At 41.2% G+C, this 22479-nt stretch overlaps 1 protein-coding gene across 4 annotated transcripts in view; it reads left to right on the top strand.

Annotated features, from left to right (window-relative positions):
- The window catches only part of rtel1 (regulator of telomere elongation helicase 1), a 61899-nt gene that overhangs the window by 11515 nt on the left and 27905 nt on the right, over positions 1 to 22479 (top strand). For 3 of the 4 annotated variants that reach the window (XM_071371631.1, XM_071371629.1, XM_071371632.1), the window contains exons 12-24: positions 1263 to 1360; positions 1670 to 1725; positions 2091 to 2174; positions 2291 to 2372; positions 6930 to 7062; positions 8894 to 9007; positions 10638 to 10678; positions 11418 to 11503; positions 13213 to 13290; positions 13455 to 13532; positions 18077 to 18223; positions 18457 to 18572; positions 20424 to 20547. In XM_071371631.1, the coding sequence (XP_071227732.1) occupies positions 1263 to 1360; positions 1670 to 1725; positions 2091 to 2174; positions 2291 to 2372; positions 6930 to 7062; positions 8894 to 9007; positions 10638 to 10678; positions 11418 to 11503; positions 13213 to 13290; positions 13455 to 13532; positions 18077 to 18223; positions 18457 to 18572; positions 20424 to 20547 (1237 nt within the window). The remainder of the gene's footprint in view (positions 1 to 1262; positions 1361 to 1669; positions 1726 to 2090; positions 2175 to 2290; positions 2373 to 6929; positions 7063 to 8893; positions 9008 to 10637; positions 10679 to 11417; positions 11504 to 13212; positions 13291 to 13454; positions 13533 to 18076; positions 18224 to 18456; positions 18573 to 20423; positions 20548 to 22479) is intronic. The other variant, XM_071371630.1, reaches the window with a different exon arrangement.

Genomic DNA, 22479 nt, shown 5'->3' with positions numbered 1-22479 from the left:
ATAATCCTTGAGATGTTTCTACAACTTGATTGGAGTCCACCTGTGGTAAATTCAATTGATTGGACATGATTTGGAAAGGCACACCTTTTAGAATAAGGTTGTAACGTAACAAAGTGGAAAAAGTCAAGGGGTCTGAACTTTCTGAATGCACTGAACAATTATCTGTGAGTTCCCTCAGTCGAGCAGTGAATGTTAAGCACAGATTCAACCACAAATGCCTCGCAAAGAAGGGCACCTATTGGTAGATGGGGGGGGGGGGGGGGGGAGACATTGAATAACCCTTTGAGCATGGCGAAGTTATTAATCACACTGGATGGTGTATCAATACACTGTCACTACAAAGATACAGGCGTCCTTCATAACTAATTTGCCGGAATGAAGGAAACTACCCAGTGATTTCACCATGAGCCAATGGTGACTTTAAAACAATTAGAGTTTAATGGCTGTGATAGAAAACTGAGGATGGATCAACATTGTAGTTACTCCACAAGCTAGCTAAATAACAGAGTGAAAATAACAACAGAATATGAACAGAATATTCTAAAACATGCATCCTGTTTGCAATAAGGCACTAAAGTAAAACTTCAAAAAATGTGGCAAAGAAATTAACATTATGTCTTGAATACAACGTGTAGACCTAAGCGCAGGCAAAATCCTGGAGGAAAACCTGGTTCATTGTGCTTTCCAATAGACTCTGGGAGACAAAATCAGCTTTCAGCAGCACAAAAACCTAAAACACAAAGCCAAATATACACTGGAGTTGCTTACCAAGACGACATTGAATGTTCCTGAGTGGCCTAGTTACAGTTTTGACTTATGTTCAAGCAGAATTCTATGGCAAGACTTGGAAATGGGTGTCTAGCAATTCTCAACAACCAACTTAGCAGAGCTTGATGAATGTGCAAATATTGTACAATCCAGTTGTGCAAAGCTCTTAGAGACTTACCCAGAAAGACTCACAGCTGAAATCTCTGCCAAAGGGGATTCTATCATGTATTGACTCAGGGGTGTGAATACTTATGTAAATGAGATATTTCTCTATTTCTTTTTCAATAAATTTGCAAACATTTCAAAAAGCATGTTTTCACTTTGTCATTATGGGTTATTGGGTGTAGATTGAGGATTTGTATTGTTTTAATCCATTTAGAATTCAGGCTGTAACACAACAAAATGTTGAATAAGTCAAGGGGTATGAATACTTTCTGAAGGCACTGTAGAAGCGCTCATCCACATTCTGTACACTTTTAAATCATCCCTCTCAGCTTCATCTACGAGTTGTTCCAGAAGGCTCACCTCACATTCGACACAAGGACACCCATCTTTGAAGCCCTGGAGCAGATCACTGGATATCTGGCTGGAAGTGAGTCTCTCTGTTCATATGGCTTACCCTTTATTCAGCCATTCTGATGTGATATCAAGTTCAAATCTAAAATAACATTTTGAAAGCTAATTCAATGAAAATTCTCAAATGTTATTATTGGGCTGTTATATGTCCACTTGTCTGAAGTCCTGAGTCATTGTAGTCTTAGGATTTAAGTTACGCCTTCCATTATTTGCTTTCACTTTTCACTGCCCTTTTCTAGTACTGTACCTTACATTGTCATTCGAATGCTGAGTGTCTGAACATAGTGATGGCGGTGATACTATAAGTGTTTATTTCAATTAACAGAACCAGGCATATTCATGAACACAACTGGATTACAGAAATTGGCGGACATAATTCAGGTTTGGTGCACTTTTAAAGCGTTGTTTTTTTTTCTTCCTTTCATGTATTTATTTTTAATAACATTTTTACACTAAATGTGCAGATGTAAAAACAATGCATTGGAATTGAAAGATGTTGAGCACTTCTCAGGCCTAATGATTTTCAGAGGCTTTCCTGTCCTACAGATGGGACAGAGGGAAGTACAGAAACAGGATCAGGGAAAGAAAGAAGAGGGGGATGATATAGAGGGATTAGAGAAGGGAGATGTGGTTGAAATAAAGCAAAATGCAAAGCATTGGAACAGGAACAATGTCCTTGCTTTAAGTCTATCAATGTATGTCCGATGTGAATACTGTATCATGTTCTTTCTCTTTTATCTCACTAGCTGGTGTTCTGCGTTGATACACAAGAGGGCAACAAAGGTGCAAACATGCCGCTCAACATGCAATCCAGCACCACTAAATTTAAGGTGTGTAATAGGCACTGCAGTCACTCACATCTGTATCTGGAAATACAAATGCCAATCAGAATTGTAAATTTGAACCATGGTTTTAATACTGTTTTGGCACATATCATCTGTCACAGGTCCATATCCATAAAGACACCAGCCATCATAAGAAAAAACAAAATACTGATGTGTGGTCTTCATCTTCCTCCAAAAAACAAGGTAACAGTATGTCAGTCTTTGTTGAACAAATACATTTCTTCAAAAATGGAGAAGAGAGATTTATTTTTTCACTTACTTAGCGAATGCAGCTAGCTAGTTTAGCCTACACAAACACCCGGCTCAGAGAGAGATGTTATGTTAGCTACCTGGCTATGGCTATCCAAAACTGAAATTCTTCTAAGTCAAGCTGAGCTTTTGGTTTTCTTAATTTATTGCCACAGGCCCACCGGTGTAAATGCTAAACTGTTTGCGGACTGTACACTCTACTGCATGAGTGTAGTGGGTTTACTAATGCGTCAGTTCTATTAGCTATGCTAACTATGACGTTAGCTAGCTAATATGGTGACAACGATGTAGGCTGTGTAGCAGTTATGATAGGAAGGTTTGACTTGGAATGTTTTTTTTTTTCCTGGTCACAGACAGCTAATGTGTTGTGCACTGAAGTCCACAAGTGAAGGGAAAATGTGAGAGAGGAGGATAGCGTGTAGATGTGAGAAGGAATTGCAATGAGCAAAGTGATCATGCTGTTTGTATCTGGCTGCAATGAAAGTGAGCTGTGTTTGCATGTGATCAGGGGTGTATTCATTCCGCCGATTCTGTAGAAAAACATTTCTTAAACGGAAGAAAACAGAACGAAACGGCCATAAACATACCAGAATTTGTCCAATAGAAACTCTAATGATTGGACTAATGATTACAACCTAGATCAGCAAGAGTGTGCAAGGCAGTCACCTTGATTACTAAAATGTTTCTCTCAACCTGTGCACCTACATTGTAAACTTTCATTCATAGGCTAGGTTGTAGCAACCTCATGATGACTATAGGGAAAATTTGAGTCTCATGTAGTAGCCCAAACATATCGATGTTACATTGAGCTGGGTGAATGGAATATGAATGATATGCTGTACTAGAAATAAGGTCATGCTCATAAAAAAAATGTGATAATAATTGTCCTCCCTCATCTTAAACGGTACCGACCACCACAGGTAGATATTTCCTTCATTATAACAAAATATTCTTAAAACATAAAGATAAGTATTTTTATATACATATCCTTTTTTATTTTTCAAAATAATAAACATAGGCTTTTTCATGAACTGCTCTAACAGTAACACTATGAACACTGATCTCAAGTTGCCTAGACAAATGGGTTAATACTCCGTAGGACTACAGTGTATAGCACTAAGCAGTGCTGAATTAGAGATCCATCTCTGTGAGGTGGCCTCTTGAGGACTCCATTGTAACTTTTGATTGGTAGCCTCCAATCATGATTTACAGTGCATTCAGAAAGTATTCATACCCCTTGACTTATTCCACATTTCGTTACAGCCTGAATTCGAAATGGATAAAATATAAAAACCCATCTACACATAACGACACAGTGAAAACATATTAATTAGCTAATTTATTGAAAATGAAATGGAGAAATACTACATTTACATAGGTATTCACACCTTTTTGCAAATTGAGCTCAGGTGCATCCAATTTCCTTTGATCATCCTTGATGTCACTACAACTTGGGAGTCCACCTGTGGCAAATTCAATTATTTGGACATGATTTTGAAAGAAACACACATGTCTTTATAAGGTCCCACAGTTGACAGTGCATGTCAGAGCAGAAACTATACCATGAACTCCAAGGAACTGTTCATAGGTCTCCGAGAGAGAATTGTGCTGAGTCATATATCTGGGGAAGGGAATAAATCATTTCTAGAGTGTTGAAAGTTTCCAAGCGTACAGTTCCATTGGGAAATGGAAAAAAATATGGATCTACCCAGACTCTGCCTAGAGCTGGCCATCCAACCAAACTGACCAACCGGCCAAGAAGGACCTTGGTCAGGGAGGTGACCAAGAACCCAATGACAGAACTACAAAAGTTATTTGGCTGAGATGGGAGAACCTGCCAAAAGGACAAGTCTCTGATTAGAGAAATGTTACTCTTTTGGCCTGAATGCAAAGCACTTTGTCTGGAGAAAACCAGGCACAGCTCAACACCCGTCTAATACCATCCCAACCGTGAAGCATGGTGGTGGCAGTATCATGCTATGGGGATGCTTTTTAGAGACAGGGACTGGGAGACTGGTAAGGATAGAGGGAACAATGAATGGAATCAAATACAGGCAAATCCTTGATGAGAACCTGCTTCAGAGTGCAAACAACCTTAGACTGGAGCGAAGATTCAGAACAAGAATGTGAATCTCCTTGAGTGGCCCAGCCAAAGCCCAGACTTGAGTCCCATTGAAAAGCCCAGACTTGAGTCCCATTGAAAATCTGTGGGAAGACTTGAAGATTGCTGTTCACCACCGCTCCCCATCTAATTTAACCGAGCTTGAGAAAATCTGCAAGAAAGATTGGGAGAAAGTCCCCCAATCCAGTTGTGCAAAGCTGATACAGACGTACACATACAAGATGACTTAAAGCTGTAATCGCCGCCAAAGGTGCTTCTACAAAGGATTTCATTTAAAATAAATGTTTCTAACATTTCTAAAAACATGTTTTCCCTTTGTCATTATGGGGTATTGTGTGTAGATGGGTGAGAATGTTTCTCTCTCCATTCAATCCATTTTGAAAGCAGGCTGTAACACAACAAAATGTTGAATAATTCAACGGGTATGAATACTTTCTGAAGGCACTGGCATTGGGCGATATTACGATATAATATCGGCCAACCCTTTGAGACACACCGTTGATGGTAACGACATTGTGATGTAACAGACGATAGTTTTTATATATTTATATTTTTTATCTACGATATTTTAACCTATTTGTACATGACTGGCACCGCTGGAGTCGAGCAGTGCACAATAGTGACCTCACAGCCGGGGACACGCCAATTCACCTTCCTATTCCCATTTGCCATTGCCTTTTTCAATGGCAAATGAAAGACTTAGCCTACTATTAACATAATGTAAGAGTAGGCCTACAATGTATGTAGATGGAGCGGAGAGTGCCAAAAGCTGTGCAAAATGTCAGATGACATTTATCTCGCTCACCTCCAATGTCGGATGATCATGGGCCTTTTGTAGCAGACACTCCTTTTTAATCTGGCTTGTTTTTTTTCAAAGCTTAATTTCCCATTTTTGTCCCAATCGCCATTTTATTTGAATGTGACATGTTGGTCTAAGCATATTTTTCATGATTAACTTTAAAATGGATCTAGGAGGCCAGTAACAGAGTTTTATCTTAGAAAGTTATGTTTGTGAATAAAAACATGATATGGTAATGAGAGCGAGCGAGACAACCAACAATTGCAATATAGAATAATTGAATGGGAAGTTTAGACAAACCTTATAAGTTTCTGGCTTCCACCTGACCAAAGCTTTATGAAAAACAAGTTGTGTGCTGCAGGAAAATCCTTGCAAACCAACAGCCAATAATATAGCCCTACACTAAATACAAATTGTATTAAATAAAGTTTGCAGTAAACGTTACATGTACAAGTTAAACTTCTAAACAGATATTTATATGATTGTGGAAGTGTTTATTCATATCCCTGAATTGCGCAACAGGTGTTACATAAGTTCTCACAGCAGCACTTTCAATAACCGGGAAGAAAAAATGTATGTCGCCTATAAAAAGAATAACCCACATTTGGATAGGCTACAAATTACACTAATTAGCTCTCCCAAGAAGACTGGCCAGTGATGTCTTCTATGGTGAACATGTGCTCTCAGTTGAAATCGTCTGAAATCACCATTTGAAAGGGTCTCGTGTCACACTGTAGGCCTACAACGTTGGGTTCCAAATCACCATTCAAAGTTAGCGGTACCATATATCACAATATGATTTATGTTTATTAATTTGCACACAAGAAAATACAATATTGGTAAGATTTCCACATTGTAGTCTAATGATTAGACTTTCATCGGTGGTTTGTGCATGACACAGGCTGCATTACAGATTGTTTACTGCATTGCTAGGCAACACAACGACGCGCCCCAGGTAAAAATAAATAACTACATAGACGATACAATTGCGTATCAGTGATGTTTGGACAGGTTGATGGGACAATATCATGCCAGACATCGCCCTACCCTAGAAGGCACTGTATCTAATGGAAACAGGGTGTTTCATGTATGTATTTTGAACACTGAGATCTCAGTCTGTATTCACAAAGCGTGTCAGTGTAGGAGTGCTGATTTATGATCAGTTTGGCCTTTTAGATCATAATGAATAAGATTATATTGACGGGGAACCTGGGGCTTTATGTACCAAGCGTCTCAGTGATCAGCACTCCTACTCTGAGGCGATTTGAGAATAAAGGCCCTTGTACTACAGGTTGACATTGAGATCCCTGTACATTATAGAACAGAAGTCCACTGCTCTCCTCCTTGAAGAAAATCTGAATCAACCGGTCACTTTAGATCTAGCTAGAGGCAGTGTTGCTTGGCCATTCTCTATCCAAAATCTGTCTGCAGGCAACTGAGCTAGACAGAGTGTATTATGGACATCTGCGCTCATGTTTGGACCGAGTTCCCTGGTTGAATGATGTACCATGGTGTTTTACGATTTTAAGAAACCAGTGGTGATGTAATGTTTTCTGGTGGTGTATTCCAGGAAATGTTCTGAGTTACTGGTGCTTCTCGCCTGGGTTCAGCATGCAGGAGCTGGTGAGGCAGGGCGTGCGCAGCATCATCCTCACCAGCGGTACCCTCTCCCCTCTGTCCTCGTTCACCTCCGAAATGCAAATGTGAGTGTGTCATTTGTCAACCACACACATACAGTGGGGAGAACAAGTATTTGATACACTGCCGATTTTGCAGGTTTTCCTACTTACAAAGCATGTAGAGGTCTGTCATTTTTATCATAGGTACACTTCAACTGTGAGAGACGGAATCTAAAACAAAAATCCAGAAAATCACATTGTATGATTTTTAAGTAATTAATTTGCATTTTATTGCATGACATAAGTATTTGATACATCAGAAAAGCAGAACTTAATATTTGGTACAGAAACCTTTGTTTGCAATTACAGAGATCATACGTTTCCTGTAGTTCTTGACCAGGTTTGCACACACTGCAGCAGGGATTTTGGCCCACTCCTCCATACAGACCTTCTCCAGATCCTTCAGGTTTCGGGGCTGTCGCTGGGCAATACGGACTTTCAGCTCCCTCCAAAGATTTTCTATTGGGTTCAGGTCTGGAGACTGGCTAGGCCACTCCAGGACCTTGAGATGCTTCTTATGGAGCCACTCCTTAGTTGCCCTGGCTGTGTGTTTCGGGTCGTTGTCATGCTGGAAGACCCAGCCACGACCCATCTTCAATGCTCTTACTGAGGGAAGGAGGTTGTTGGCCAAGATCTCGCGATACATGGCCCCATCCATCCTCCCCTCAATACGGTGCAGTCGTCCTGTCCCCTTTACAGAAAAGCATCCCCAAAGAATGATGTTTCCACCTCCATGCTTCACGGTTGGGATGGTGATCTTGGGGTTGTACTCATCCTTCTTCTTCCTCCAAACACGGCGAGTGGAGTTTAGACCAAAAAGCTCTATTTTTGTCTCAACAGACCACATGACCTTCTCCCATTCCTCCTCTGGATCATCCAGATGGTCATTGGCAAACTTCAGACGGGCCTGGACATGCGCTGGCTTGAGCAGGGGGACCTTGCGTGCGCTGCAGGATTTTAATCCATGACGGCGTAGTGTGTTACTAATGGTTTTCTTTGAGACTGTGGTCCCAGCTCTCTTCAGGTCATTGACCAGGTCCTGCCGTGTAGTTCTGGCTGATCCCTCACCTTCCTCATGATCATTGATGCCCCACGAGGTGAGATCTTGCATGGAGCCCCAGACCGAGGGTGATTGACCATCATCTTGAACTTCTTCCATTTTCTAATAATTGCGCCAACAGTTGTTGCCTTCTCACCAAGCTGCTTGCCTATTGTCCTGTAGCCCATCCCAGCCTTGTGCAGGTCTACAATTTAACCCTGATATCCTTACACAGCTCTCTGGTCTTGGCCATTGTGGAGAGGTTGGAGTCTGTTTGATTGAGGTTGTGGACAGGTGTCTTTTATACAGGTAACGAGTTCAAAGAGGTGCAGTTAATACAGGTAATGAGTGGAGAACAGGAGGGCTTCTTAAAGAAAAACTAACAGGTCTGTGAGAGCCGGAATTCTTACTGGTTGGTAGGTGATCAAATACTTATGTCATGCAATAAAATGCAAATTAATTACTTAAAAATCATACAATGTGATTTTCTGGATTTTTGTTTTAGATTCCGTCTCTCATAGTTGAAGTGTACCTATGATAAAAATTACAGACCTCTACATGCTTTGTAAGTAGGAAAACCTGCAAAATCGGCAGTGTATCAAATACTTGTTCTCCCCACTGTACATACAAACACACAGAGGAAAAAAGCTATAACAGGAAATTAGCCATCAACTTTGTTCATCACATACTTGTCTTGTCATTTAGCAGATGCTCTTGTCCATAACATAAGAGACAGTTCTGTTTTTAGTGTTTTCTACTGACCGTTGGTTTCCTTTTTTGGGTTTCACTTCTTCTCTTGACCCCTTGCCCCCACAGTCCCTTTCCAGTATGCCTGGAGAACCCCCATGTGATTCAGCATGATCAGATCTTTGTCAGCATAATTGACCGCGGTCCAGACAGCGTGCAGCTCAGCTCAGCATTTGACCGCAGGTGGGCACCTCCACCGCTGTGATTACCCTCTCTGGGGTGATTATACAGTGCCTTTGGAAACTATTCAGACGCCCTTGACTTTTCCCACATTTTGTTACATTACAGCCTTTTTCTAAAATATATTTAAAAATTCACTCCTCAATCTACACACAATACCCCATAATGACAAAGCAAAAACAGGTTTTTAGAAATGTACGATCATTTATCAAAAATAAAAACGTAAATATCACATTCACATACGTATTCAGACCCTTTACTCAGTACATTGTTGATGCACTTTTGGCGGCGATTACAGCATCAAGTCTTCTTGGGTATGACGCTACAAGCTTGGCACACCTGTATTTGGGAAGTTTCTCCCATTCTTCTCTGCAGATCTTCTCAAGCTCTGTCAGGTTGGATGGGGAGCGTTGCTGCACTGCTATTTTCAGGTCTCCAGAGATGTTCGATCAGGTTCAAGTCCAGGCTCTGGCTGGGCCAATCAAGGACTTTCAGAGACTTGTCCTGAAGCCACTCCTGCGTTGTCTTGGCTGTGTGCTTAGGGTTGTTGTCCTGTTGGAAGGTGAACCTTCGCCCCAGTCTGAGGTCCTAACCTGCTCCAGAGTGCTTTTCATCAAGGATCTCTGTACTTTGCTCCGTTCATCTTTGCCTCAATCCTGACTAGTCTCCCAGTCCCCGCCGCTGAAAAACATCCCCACAGCATGATGCTGTCAGGTTTTCTCTAGACGTGAAGCTTGGCATTCAGGCCAAAGAGTTCAATCTTAGTTTCATCAGACCAGAGAATCTTGTTTCTCATGGTCTGAGAGTCTTTAGGTGCCTGTTGGCAAACTCCAAGCGGACTGTCATGTGCCTTTTTACTGAGGAGTGACTTCCATCTGGCCACTCTACCAATAAGGCCTGATTCATGGAGTGCTGCAGAGATGTTTGTCCTTCTGGAAGGTTGTCCCATCTCCACAGAGGAACTCTAGAGCTCTGTCAGAGTGAGCATCGGGTTCTTGGTCACCTCCCTGACCAAGGCCTGTTCTCCCGATTGCTCAGTTTGGCCAGGCGGCCAGCTCTGGGAAGAGTCTTGGTGGTTCCAAACTTTTTCCATTTAAGAATGATAGAGACCACTGTGTTCTTGGGGACCTTCAATGCTACAGAAATATTTTGATACCCTTCCCCAGACAATTCCTTTGAACTCATGGCTTGATTTTTGCTCTAACATGCACTTTCAACTGTGGGACCATCTATAGACCCGTGTGTGCCTTTCCAAATCATGTCCAATCAATTGAATTTACTGCAGGTGGACTCCAAGTTGTAGAAACATCTCAAGGATGATCAATGGAAACAGGATGCACCTGAGCTCAATTTCAAGTCTCATAGCAAACGGTCTGAATACTTAAGTAAATAACCTATTTCTGTTTTTGTTTTTTTATATAATTTTGCAACAATTTCCAAAAAAACAACTGTTTTCGCTTTGTCATTATGGATTATTGTGTGTAGACTATTTTATTTTTTATCCACTTTAGAATAAGGCTGTAACGTAACAAAATGTGGGAAAAGTCAAGGGGTCTGAATACTTTCCGAAGGCATTGTATGTATATATGATAATTTTAGCTTAATTAACACACATTCACTATTTGTTTCAAAGGTTTGTCCCTGAAAACATGGCATCTTTAGGGAACACTGTTGGTAAGATGAATATATCCTACAAATTAATATCTGTCCGTTGTTCTTGATTTGCGGTGGCATTTGTGTATCTTGCCTTTGCAACCATGAGAGAAACTAGTTACACATCATAACTGTTTTTGTATATATTGCAGTGTTCATCAATGTTAAAACATAATGCCAGTCCTTTTTATACTGCAAAATGTTATTTGTGCATTGTTTAAAGTACTTGGGGTAATCAAATTGACTTGTCTCAGTAGTGATGTGTAGAGTTGTCGTGAGATGTTTTGGGGATTTAGAGGTATCTTTAAAAAAAATGTCAATGGTCCAAAGTGAACAAAAGTATTTAATGTATTGATTAATAAAAACAAATGCTATTAAAATATATATTTTTTACTAGTGTAATGTGTATCCTTAAATGTTATGTCATTGGTGTAAACACCTTGAAAATCACTCATTACAGAGATATACAAGGACCTTGAGATTGACCTCCAGTGGCAAATTGTCATCGGGGGAGGGGTATATTAAAGGGATACTACTGAATTTTAGCAATGATGCCCGTTATCTACTTCACCTAAGTCAGATGAACTCGTGGATACCATTTGTTTCTCTGTGTCCAGTATGAAGGAAGTTAAAGGTAGTTTCACTAGACTTCCAGGCATTGCTCTAATGCTAGAGAGCATTGGCTCGAGAAACATACTGGAGACAACCCATTCTACTAAATTACCTAAATTCTCATTCTTTCTCTTTTTTCTTTCTGCAGTGAATCTGGGCCGCGTTGTCCCTCACGGTTTGCTGGTGTTCTTCCCCTCTTACCCTGTGATGGACAAGACTCTGGAGTTCTGGAGGGTGAGTGCAGCTCAGGGATCCCTCAGAAGAGAGGTTGTCACCATTTGAACACCCTCAATTCAGCAACTTTTTTGAAATTCCACCCATACGTTGATAACTTTTTCTATGAAAGTACTTTTTAGGTTAGGATCTGAATATCAATCCATTTCCTGCAGCGAATGAGTTTGTGTTGAATTGAACCAAGGCCTGATGTAGAGGTAGCCTTGTATGCGTACAGTATGTGCTGATGCAGACTTTACACTTCTATGGTTACCTACACATGGCAACAGTCGTTGCCATGTGTTGGTAACTGCGTGGATGCAAGGTCTGGAAAATGACGTCACCGTAATGCAGAAATTCAACGCTGGAGCAGGCATAGGACCAGATCCAAAGCAGTGTATGTTGCCTAGACGGCTGAGAACATGCGGTGTGATGAATCATAATTTAAAGACCTTATCCAGTGCCTTCGGAAAGTATTCAGACCCCTTGACTTGTTCCACAATTTGTTATGTTACAGCCTTATTCTAAAATTGATTAAATAAAAAAATCCTCAGCAATCTACACACGATACCCCATAATGACAATTGTTTTGCTAATTTATTAAAAATAAAACGGATACCTTATTTACATAAGTACTCAGACCCTTTGCTATGAGACTTGAAATTGAGCTCGGGTGCATCCTATTTCCATTGGTCATCCTTGAGATGTTTCTACAACTTGATTGAAATCCACCTGTGGTAAATTCAATTGATTGTACATGATTTGGGAAGGCGCGCACACACGTCTATATACTGTCCCACAGTTGAAAATACATTTCAGAGCAAAAACCAAGCCATGAGGTCGAAGGAATTGTCCATAGAGCTCCGAGTGTCGAGGCACAGATCTGGGGAAGGGTACCAAAAATTGTCTGCACCATTGAAGGACCTCAAGAACAGTGGCCTTCATCATTCATAAATGGAAGAAGTTTGGAACCACCAAGAGTCTTCCTAGAGCTGTCCTCCTGGCCAAACTGAGCAATCGGGTGAGAAGGGCCTTGGTCAGGGAGGTGACCAAGAACCCGATGGTCACTCTGACAGAGCTCTGGAGTTCCTCTGTGGAGATGGGAGAACTGTTGGAAGGCGAAGGTTCACCTTCCAACAGGACAACGACCCTAAGCACACAGCCAAGACAACGCAGGAGTGGCTTCTGGACAAGTATCTGAATGTCCTTGAATGGCCCAGCCAGAGCCCGGACATCTCTGGAGAGACCTGAAAATAGCTGTGCAGCAACGTTTCCCATCCAACCTGACACTGCTTGAGAGGATCTTCAGAGGAGAATGGGAGACACTCCCCAAATACAGATGTACCAAGCTTGTAAAGTCATACTCAAGAAGACTTGATGCTGTAATCGCTGCCAAAAGTGCTTCAACAAAGTACTGAGTAAAGGGTCTGAATACTTATGTGACTGTGATTTCATTTTTTCAAATAAATAAATTAGCAAACATTAATAAACCTGTTTTTGCTTTGTCATGGGCGATTGTGAGTAGATTGAGGGGGGGGGACAATTTACCAATTTTAGAATAAGGCTGTAACGTAACAAAATGTGGGAAAAGTAAAGGTCTGAATGCTTTCCGAAGGCACTGCGTGTGTAGGGGATCCTCCTGCTTCTTTATTGATGCTGAGCCTGTGATGAGAATCCTCTGGTCTTACTTAATATAATACCATGCTCTTCTATGCCTGCTTTTTTCCCAGGCAAACGGGCATGCCGACCGCATTGAAAACATAAAGCCCATGTTTGTAGAGCCCAGGGGAAAGGGGATGTTCACGGAGGTCAGTGCTGCAGACATTCCCATTTAAAATGCTGCATGTACTCTGTCACTACCTGCAGTTTCGTGACCGTAACAGTAAATGACAGTCATCATGGGAATGTTTCTCCTGCACTATCTTTAGTACAGCGAAGCTAACTTAACCCATACCATTTCCCTTTTGTCTAGATAATTGATGGTTATTATGACAAAGTCAATGACTCGAAATCTAAAGGGGGCAGCTTCTTTGCGGTCTGTCGGGGAAAGGTAAGACCTGTTTGTTTGTCATGGTCAGTCTGTCTTCCCCATATCCTTGCCTGAAGTACTTCCTCTGCTCTGATGGCTTTATAGCACTTACTGGTTAAGATAGTCGCCCACTCACATACTGTAAATCACTTCTACCAAAAGGTCACTGTTTACCCTCCATGACCTAACATCGTCATGTTAGGGAAACATAGCATGCTACCTCATTTTTAATGTCAACATAGCAGTTCCTGATTTTGGCAAAGCAGAATGTCACCAGGCCTCATTGGAAAAACAGCACACTATTATACGTGACCAAATTAACACATTCTACAGCACAACGACAGAGTCATTTTCTGGGAATGCTTTAAAGTCCAAAAGTTATGTGTAGAATTAGAAAGTTGACTGTCAGAAGTATTACAATCTAAATTTACTTTCAATCTTTGTCTGCATATTTCAAGACATTCCATATAAGGGTGCATCAGTGGCATGCATTCATGGATGTCAAGGGAAGCCAGGCTTCCTGAAACAATTCAAAGAAAAAAATAAACACATTATTTTATATCTTTCGTCTCTGTGTTTCATAATTTACCCTTTAATTCGCAAGAGGCTGAATGTATCTCGCAGGAGAAAGCATCCGAGCAAGCGAAACAGCGCCCCTCTGTCTCTTTATGTGTAGCCCATCTATCTGATTCTGTCTGGTCAAAAAGAGTGAAATTGTTGCCGCAATGGAAGCCAGCGAGCATTTGGCCTCCCTTGATAATAAAATTAAATAATAGCCAATCAGCGTTGAACTAAACGAGCTCAACTGTGAATGGTCCTGGCACACCCCAAAAAAAGTTTAGGGAAGCCAGTTTCGATTTGCCTTTTCCACACCAATCACAACAAAAACCAAACGTCATTGACAGAATTTTTATTATATTTTCACTTCTGAGCTCTGGTGGCTGGCTACCTAGCTAAAATTGTCCCTTTCCAAAATTAGTCCTGAATGGAGATAGGGGTTTGGACTTGTGGTTTTATTTAATTCTCCGTGCTGGCCAATCAATGATTATTACGCCGATTCTGATCTAACCATAAATTCATACATTGTGCCCCTTGCCGGAAGTTCAATATGTAGCTAAATGTAGTAGGCTATTGTTGCCTCTGAAAGGAAGTTAGGCTAGGTAGCAAGAATTTAAGCCAGGTAGCCTAGGACAACAAAAACTAAAAGAGTGTAGGCTACTTTATGACTGATTCATATACCATTTTGGCAACATGAAAGAAGAGGATGCCATTGGTGGTTCTCTACAGGTAGGGTGAGTCAACATGTTTTTTTCTACTTGCAAGCACCCAAACACACACAAATATTAATGCAATAATGTAAAGTGTTGGTCCCATGTTTTATGAGGTGAAATAAAATACCCCAAACATTTTCCATATGCACGAAAAGCTTCTTTCTCTAAAATGTGTTTATATTCCTGTTTATGAGCATTTCTGCTTTGCCAAGATAATCCAAACACCTCACAGGTGTTGCATTGCAATTGGCATGATGACCTCAGGAATGTCTACCAGAGCTCTTGTCAGAGAATTTAATGTTAATTTCTCTACCATAAGCCGCCACCAACATCGTTCAACCCTCCTCACAGCCGCAGATCACGTGTAATCATGCCAGCCCAGGATCTCCACATCCGGCTTCTTCACCAGCGGGATCGTCTGAGACCAGCCACCAGGACAGCTGATGAAACTGGGTTTGCACAACCAAAGAATTTCTGCACAAACTGTTATAAACCGTCTCAGGGCTTGTCGTTCTGACCAGGGTCTTGACCATACTGCAGTTCAGTGTCGTAACGGACTTCAGTGAGCAAATGCTCACCTTCAATGGCCACTGGCACGTTGGAGAAGTGTGCTCTTCATTGAAAGGAATAAGCTACGGTCAATGAACACAATTGCATTTTATCGATGGCAATTTGAATGCACAGAGATACCGTGATGAGATCCGGAGGCCTATTGTTGTGCCATTCATCCGCCGCCATCACATGTTTCAGCATGATAATGCACAGCCCCACGTCAGAAAGATCTGTAAACAATTCCTGGAAGCTGAAATGTCACAGTTCTTCCATGGCCTGCATACTCACCAGACATGTCACCCGTTGAGCATGTTTGGGATGCTCTGGATCGACGTGTACGACAGCGTGTTCCAGTTACCGCAAATATCCAGCAATTTCACATAGCCATTGAAGAGTGGGACGACATTCCACAGGTCACAATCAACAGCCTGATGACATCTAAGGAGATGTCGCACCGCATGAGGCAAATGGTGGTCACACCAGATACTGACTGGTTTTCTGTTCCACGCCCCTACCTTATTTTGAAGGTGTCTGTGACCAACACATGCATATCTGTATTCCCAGTCATGTAAAATCCATAGATTAGGGCCTAAGGAATTTATTTCAATTGACTGATTTCTTTATATGAACTGTAATTCGGTAAAATATTTAGAAATAGTTTTCAAGTTGCGTTTTATTCTTTTTCCAATGTATTTAGCTTATGTTGATTGGACTGGATTGTTTTTGGTATCTTTTAGTTGTCACTGTATTAGACTAAGCATAGGTGATTTTGATTATGTTGAAATGTTAAAGCTGGAACAGTATAGGCAGCTCCTGTTTTCTTTGCGACTTGTGGTAGCCTAACTCTGCATGGCTCTAAATCAATAGTAGTTTAGTAGTCCAAAAATTTCTGAAATACTAACTTGTTTGTTACATGCAATATGCTTTGTGGACTTAACCGGACAGATGTTGCTCTCCGGTTTTATAATGAAACACAGGTGTGGTTGAATTTATTCTGCCACTCTGTCTTCTTATTGTCTCTGCCTTAGGTCTATATGTCACGGTGGCAAAGCATATGAACTAACAGGTTATAGAGCAAACAACGCAATTATCACAATGCATAAGTTGTAATATGGCTATTTTTCTTCCTTGGCTTTGCTTTCCGAGTGATAAAAAAGAAAAGAAAAACGTTTTCTTCCCAAACACCGCTACTGGGGTGTAGTAAGATATCTGATGGGCTGGACGATACTGTTCTCGTCAATTATCTATAAAAAAAATATATACTTAAACTGGAAATCAACCAATTCTCCATCGTTAAGACAATGGAAAAAATCATATACTTCATTATGTCAATATTGAAAGAACGCGTGCGATGGAGAGGAACAAAGTAATGCAATTTGAGGATGTAGCAGAGACAATTGCAGTTACTGGAGATAGGGGTGAGAATTTGTCTGGGCGGGTATGATGTCGTTGTCTGTTTGTATTGTGTAAAAAAAATTAGGAAAAACCTGCACACATGCCTCCGAGTTCTAGGCATTGCTCATACCTGAAAAATACTGCATTGTTTGAGAACCATTTCGCAGTAGAGAGATATATTTGAAATGGTGTCTATACAACCAGAAACTGGTTGATACAGTATGACCTCATTATGACTTAATTTCAACCAGTTTTGCCCATTGCATCCTCTCAAGCACTGGCTGCTGTTTTGTTTTGAGTTTGAATTAAAACAAATAATGTACTTACATTTGTTCCTGGAGTGTTTCCCGTCGTAATCATTTCATTGGGTAATCTACTTCTTGTGAACAGAAACCTTATAAAAAATATTGTTTAAGCCTTTTGACATAAATATCTTGTAGCAAATTCGGGGGGTACCGCTGATCGGGACTTGAACCCGTGTCCAGTGACTATCAACCCAACACCTTAGCTGTTACGCCAAGAGATCCAAACCGCTTGACGAGGTCACACATCCACTACCCCTTCTTTCGGGGAAGCGTTCCCCGCGCCTCTCTATACCAAGTCCCTGAGTTTCACATGGCCCTCTGATGGCCTCACGGGTGCCATCCCACTTCTGATACCAATGTAGAAAATGAAAAAAGCAGACATAATGCAGTGCGACTCGTTTCACAATTAGTTGGAAGATGTTGTCCCCTTTTTGTTCAGTCTCAGTGGAGGGAGGGGGCTGCTCTCTACCTCCCTCCGTTGAGACTGACCATTAGATTCAAGCACTGTCAGACCAGTGGAGAATTTTTTTTTGGATAATATATTTTCAATCGTCAATTTTATGCTCACTCAGCTGTGCTTCACAAGTACTACAACAACTGATCTATTACTGGTGTGATCATACCTCAAGTTTTGAAATATTATTTTGAAATGGTCTGAGAAGAACAACATTGGCAGGTCAATTCAAGCATATCCAATATGCAGTAATCTATTGGGCCAACCCTACTGCACAAACCTCGTTGTTCTAGAACTGTAAAAGGTTAATGTTGTTAATGTTGCATAGGCTTCTGTTTTTTTAAGTCATGTTTAAAATACAAAAAAAATCTGAGCGGTAGATCTCGGATTGCATTTTGACTCAAAGTGAAATTGACCACTACCTCAGCTGTCACGGCAAGATATCCAAACCTCTTAACGAGGTCGCTAAGTATTAGGTTAAGGTTGCTACAATTTTGACAACGCATGGAGACATCACTCTGAATTCATCTTAAGCCCATACATGGTATTTTCTGTGTGCCTTGATTGGTTTCCTTGTACCTCTGCCAGGCCAGCGAGGGGCTGGATTTTGCTGACACGTATGGCCGAGGGGTCATAATCACTGGCCTCCCGTTCCCGCCCCGCATGGACCCCCGGGTCATTCTGAAGATGCAGTACCTGGACGAGATGTGCAGGAAGAAGACACCCGGGGTGCAGGTATGGAGGAAGCCCCTTCGCTGGTCGTCTGACTGATGATATATTACAGGATTTATTAGGGCTTCACTAATAGGTACCCTTACAGAAGTGAAGTTCATGTCAATTCACATTTTTTTTCACTAAAAACAAAACATATACTTTAAAACATATTTTTGGCAAAGATGTTCATGCACTAAGAAGTTGGACATCTAGTTAATATGTGTTTTTCTCTGCCTTTCCGTGTGTGTCTGTAGTACCTGTCGGGGCAGAACTGGTATCGACAGCAGGCGTCCAGGGCAGTGAACCAAGCTATTGGAAGAGTCATTCGCCACCGTGATGACTACGGGGCTATCTTCTTGTGCGACCACAGGTCAGTATTGTATGCTGGTCATTTCAGGTGATCATCGGGTACAGTTGAAGTCGGAAGTTTACATGCACTTAGGTTGGAGTCATTAAAACTTGTTTTTCAACCACTCAATACATTTCTTGTTAACAAACTATAGTTTTGGCAAGTCGGTTAGGACTTCTACTTTGTAATTTTTCCAACAATTGTTTACAGACATTTCACTTATAATTCACTGTATCACAATTCCAGTGGGTCAGAAGTTTACATAAACTAAGTTGACTGTGCCTTTAAACAGGTCCAGAAAATGATATCATGGCTTTAGAAGCTTCTGATAGGCTAATTGACATCATTTGAGTCAATAGGAGGTGTACCTGTGGATGTATTTTAAAGGCTTACCTTCAAACTCACTGCCTCTTTGCATGTCTTCCGTTCTGTCTTCCTTATGGCTGCAATCCCGGTAACGGGATCGATATGACAACAGTGAAAGTGCAGGGCGCCAAATTCAAACAACAGAAATCTCATAATTCAAATTCCTCAAACATACATGTGTCTTATACCATTTTAAAGGTAATCTTGTAATCCCACCAAAGTGTCCGATTTCAAATAGGCTTTTCAGCGAAAGCACCACAAACGATTATGTTAGGTCACCACCAACTCAAAGAAAAATTCAGCCATATTTCCAGCCAAAGAGAGGAGCCACAAATAGCACAAATAGAGATAAAATTAATCGCTAACCTTTGATGATCTTCATCAGATGACACTCATAGGACTTCAAATTACACAATACATATATGTCTTGTTCGATTAAGTTCATATTTATATCCAAAAACCTCTGTTTACATTGGCGCCATGTTCAGAAATGCCTCCAAAATATCCGGAGAAATTGCAGAGAGCCACGTCAAATAACAGAAATGCTCATCATAAACTTTGATGAAGATACATGTTTTACATAGAATTAAAGATACACTTGTTCTTAAGCTGACCTGACCTCAACCCCCTTGATGTCTAATCCAAAGCTCTCCACCCGTATCCCCTATCGCACTCCCGTGACTTACTCCCGTCCACCCAGCACATTCCACAGCCACTGTCTCCTAAAGATGCCCTTTAACTTCTGATGTAAAAACTAGTCTCTTACACTCCTTTATGCCTTATCCTTCTGCTTCTGATCTATCATGTCTCTAGTATATCAATGTTCAAAGTTTACCCCGAATCCAACAGTAGTTATTTTTTCAATAGAGTCAACCATGTCTGTCTCTATTCAACATTGACACTGAATAGAACTTCTGTTTACGTTGTTCTGTTGTAAGGGTGGATTATTCGATCTAGTGTCTCTGTCAGTATCGTCAGACCGACCCTTACACAGTTTTGGTAACACTTTCTAATAACAGTCAGTAATAAACCAATTATAAGGCATTTAAAGTTTGCTCACCATTTCTCCCATTTGTAAATGTTAGTAAGCTAGTTATTCACAACTTTTATTCATAAATAATTCATAAGATGTTTAATATAGGTCCTTTTTTAAACTGTTTACTAATCATTAGTTAAGTGTTTTTGTGGTTCCTAATATAAAGTGAGGGCTATCTAGGCTATACTTTATAAATGTTTTGAGTGACCAGTGTAATTTCTCACAAAAGATGGACATTGGTAGACATTCCAGCAGTACCTGATACTCTTAAGGTGTCAAAATGGCTTAAATCATATGAATGATAAAGAATAAGCAGTAGCTTACCAACCTTTTCCAATGTGGTAGTAATGAGTTATAAATGGTGAACAAACTGTTTGTAAATGCCTTAAATTATTTATTACTGAACGTTATAGTGTTACGAGTTTTTCCTATCATGCAACTCTATAGTGTCCGTTGGCTATTTCCTCCAGGTTCAAAAGCACAGACGCACGTGCCCAGCTACCCTCATGGATAAGGCCCTACGTGCGCACTTACGACAACTTTGGAAATGTGGTCCGTGACGTGGCGCAGTTCTTCAGAGTTGCACAGAAACATGTAAGTGGGTCAAGCAGAAGAGTACATCTTGAGTGACTTTCTGACTGCTTGAGAGAGAACCATTAAATTATACATTTGGAATGTACTGTAATAATAACCCTTAAAGGAAAGGTTCACCCATTTTGAATGTTATTGTTTTTGTGCATCTGAGTAATGTTATATCAATGCCCTGGGTCATAAAAAATAAAAAAAGTATTTCACCTTTTATTTAATCAGGTAGGCTAGTTGAGAACAAGTTCTCATTTACAACTGCGACCTGGGCAAGATATAGCAAAGCAGTGCGACACAAACAACAACACAGGTTACACATGGAATAAACAAACATACAGTCAATAATACAATAGAGAAAGTCTATATACAGTGTGTGCAAATGAGGTAGGATAAGGGGGGTGAGGCAATAAATAGGCCATAGTGGCGAAATTATTACAGTATGGCAAATTAAACACTGGGGTGATAGATGTGCAGAAGATGATTGTGCAAGTAGCGGTACTGGGGTGCAAAGGAGCAAAATAAATAACAATATGGTGATGAGGTAGTTGGATGGGCTATGTACAGGTGCAGTGATCTGTGAGCTGCTCTGACAGCTGATGCTTAAAGCAAGTGAGGGAGATATGAGTTTCCAGCTTCAGTGATTTTTGCAGTTCGTTCCAGTCATTGGCAGCAGAGAACTGGAAGGAAAGGCACCCGAAGGAGGAATTGGCTTTAGGGGTGACCAGTGAAATATACCTGCTGGAGCGTGTGCTGCGGGGTGGGTGCTGCTATGGTGACCATTGAGCTGAGATAAGGCGGGGCTTTACCTAGCGAAGACTTATAGATGACCTGGAGCCAGTGGGTTTGGCGACGGATATGAAGTGAGGGCCAGTCAACGAGAGCATACAGGTCGCAGTGGTGGGTAGTATATGGGGCTTTGGTGACAAAATGGATGGCACTGTGATAGACTACATCCAGTTTGCTGAGTAGAGTGTTGGAGGCTATTTTGTAAATGACATCGCCGAAGTCAAGGATCGGTAGGATCGTCAGTTTTACTAGGGTATGTTTGGCAGCATGAGTGAAGGATGCTTTGTTGCGAAATAGGAAGCCGATTCTAGATTTCATTTTGGATTGGAGATGATTAATGTGAGTCTGGAAGGAGAGTTTACAGTCTAACCAGACACCTAGGTATTTTTAGTTGTCCACATATTCTAAGTCCGAACCGTCCAGAATAGCTGGACGGGTGGGTAGGTGTGGGCAGCGGTCGGTTGAAGAGCATGCATTTAGTTTTGCTTGCATTTAAGAGCAGTTGGAGGCCACGGAAGGAGAGTTGTATGGCATTGAAGCTCGTCTGGAGTTTAGTTAAGTGTCCAAAGAAGGGCCAGAAGTATACAGAATGGTGTCGTCTGCGTAGAGGTGGATCAGAGAATCACCAGCAGCGAGAGCGACATCATTGATGTATACAGAGAAGAGTTGACCCGAGGATTGAACCCTGTGGCACCCCCATAGAGACTGCCAGAGGTTCAGACAACAGGATTTGACACACTGAACTCTGTCAGAGAAGTAGTTTGTGAACCAGGCTAGGCATTCATTTGAGAAACCAAGGCTGTTGAGTCTGCCGATAAGAATATGGTGATTGACAGAGCCGAAAGCCTTGGCCAGCTCGATGAATTGTCTCTTATCGATGGCGGTTATGATATCGTTTAGGACCTTGAGCATGGCTGAGGAGTGCACCCGTGACCAGCTCGGAAACCAGATTGCATAGCGGAGAAGGTACGGTGGGATTCGAAATGGTCGGTGATCTGTTTGTTAACTTGGCTTTGGAAGACCTTATAAAGGCAGGGTAAGATAGATATAGGTCTGTAGCAGTTTGGGTCTAGAGTGTCTCCCCCTTTCGAAGATGGGGATGACCGCGGCAGCTTTCCAATCTTTGGGGATCTGACGATACGAAAGAGAGGTTGA

Source organism: Salvelinus alpinus, chromosome 28 (genome assembly GCF_045679555.1).
Source record: "Salvelinus alpinus chromosome 28, SLU_Salpinus.1, whole genome shotgun sequence".
Taxonomy (NCBI): domain Eukaryota; kingdom Metazoa; phylum Chordata; class Actinopteri; order Salmoniformes; family Salmonidae; genus Salvelinus; species Salvelinus alpinus.
Note: the sequence above shows the minus strand (reverse complement) of the source record. Positions and strands in the feature narration are given on the sequence as shown.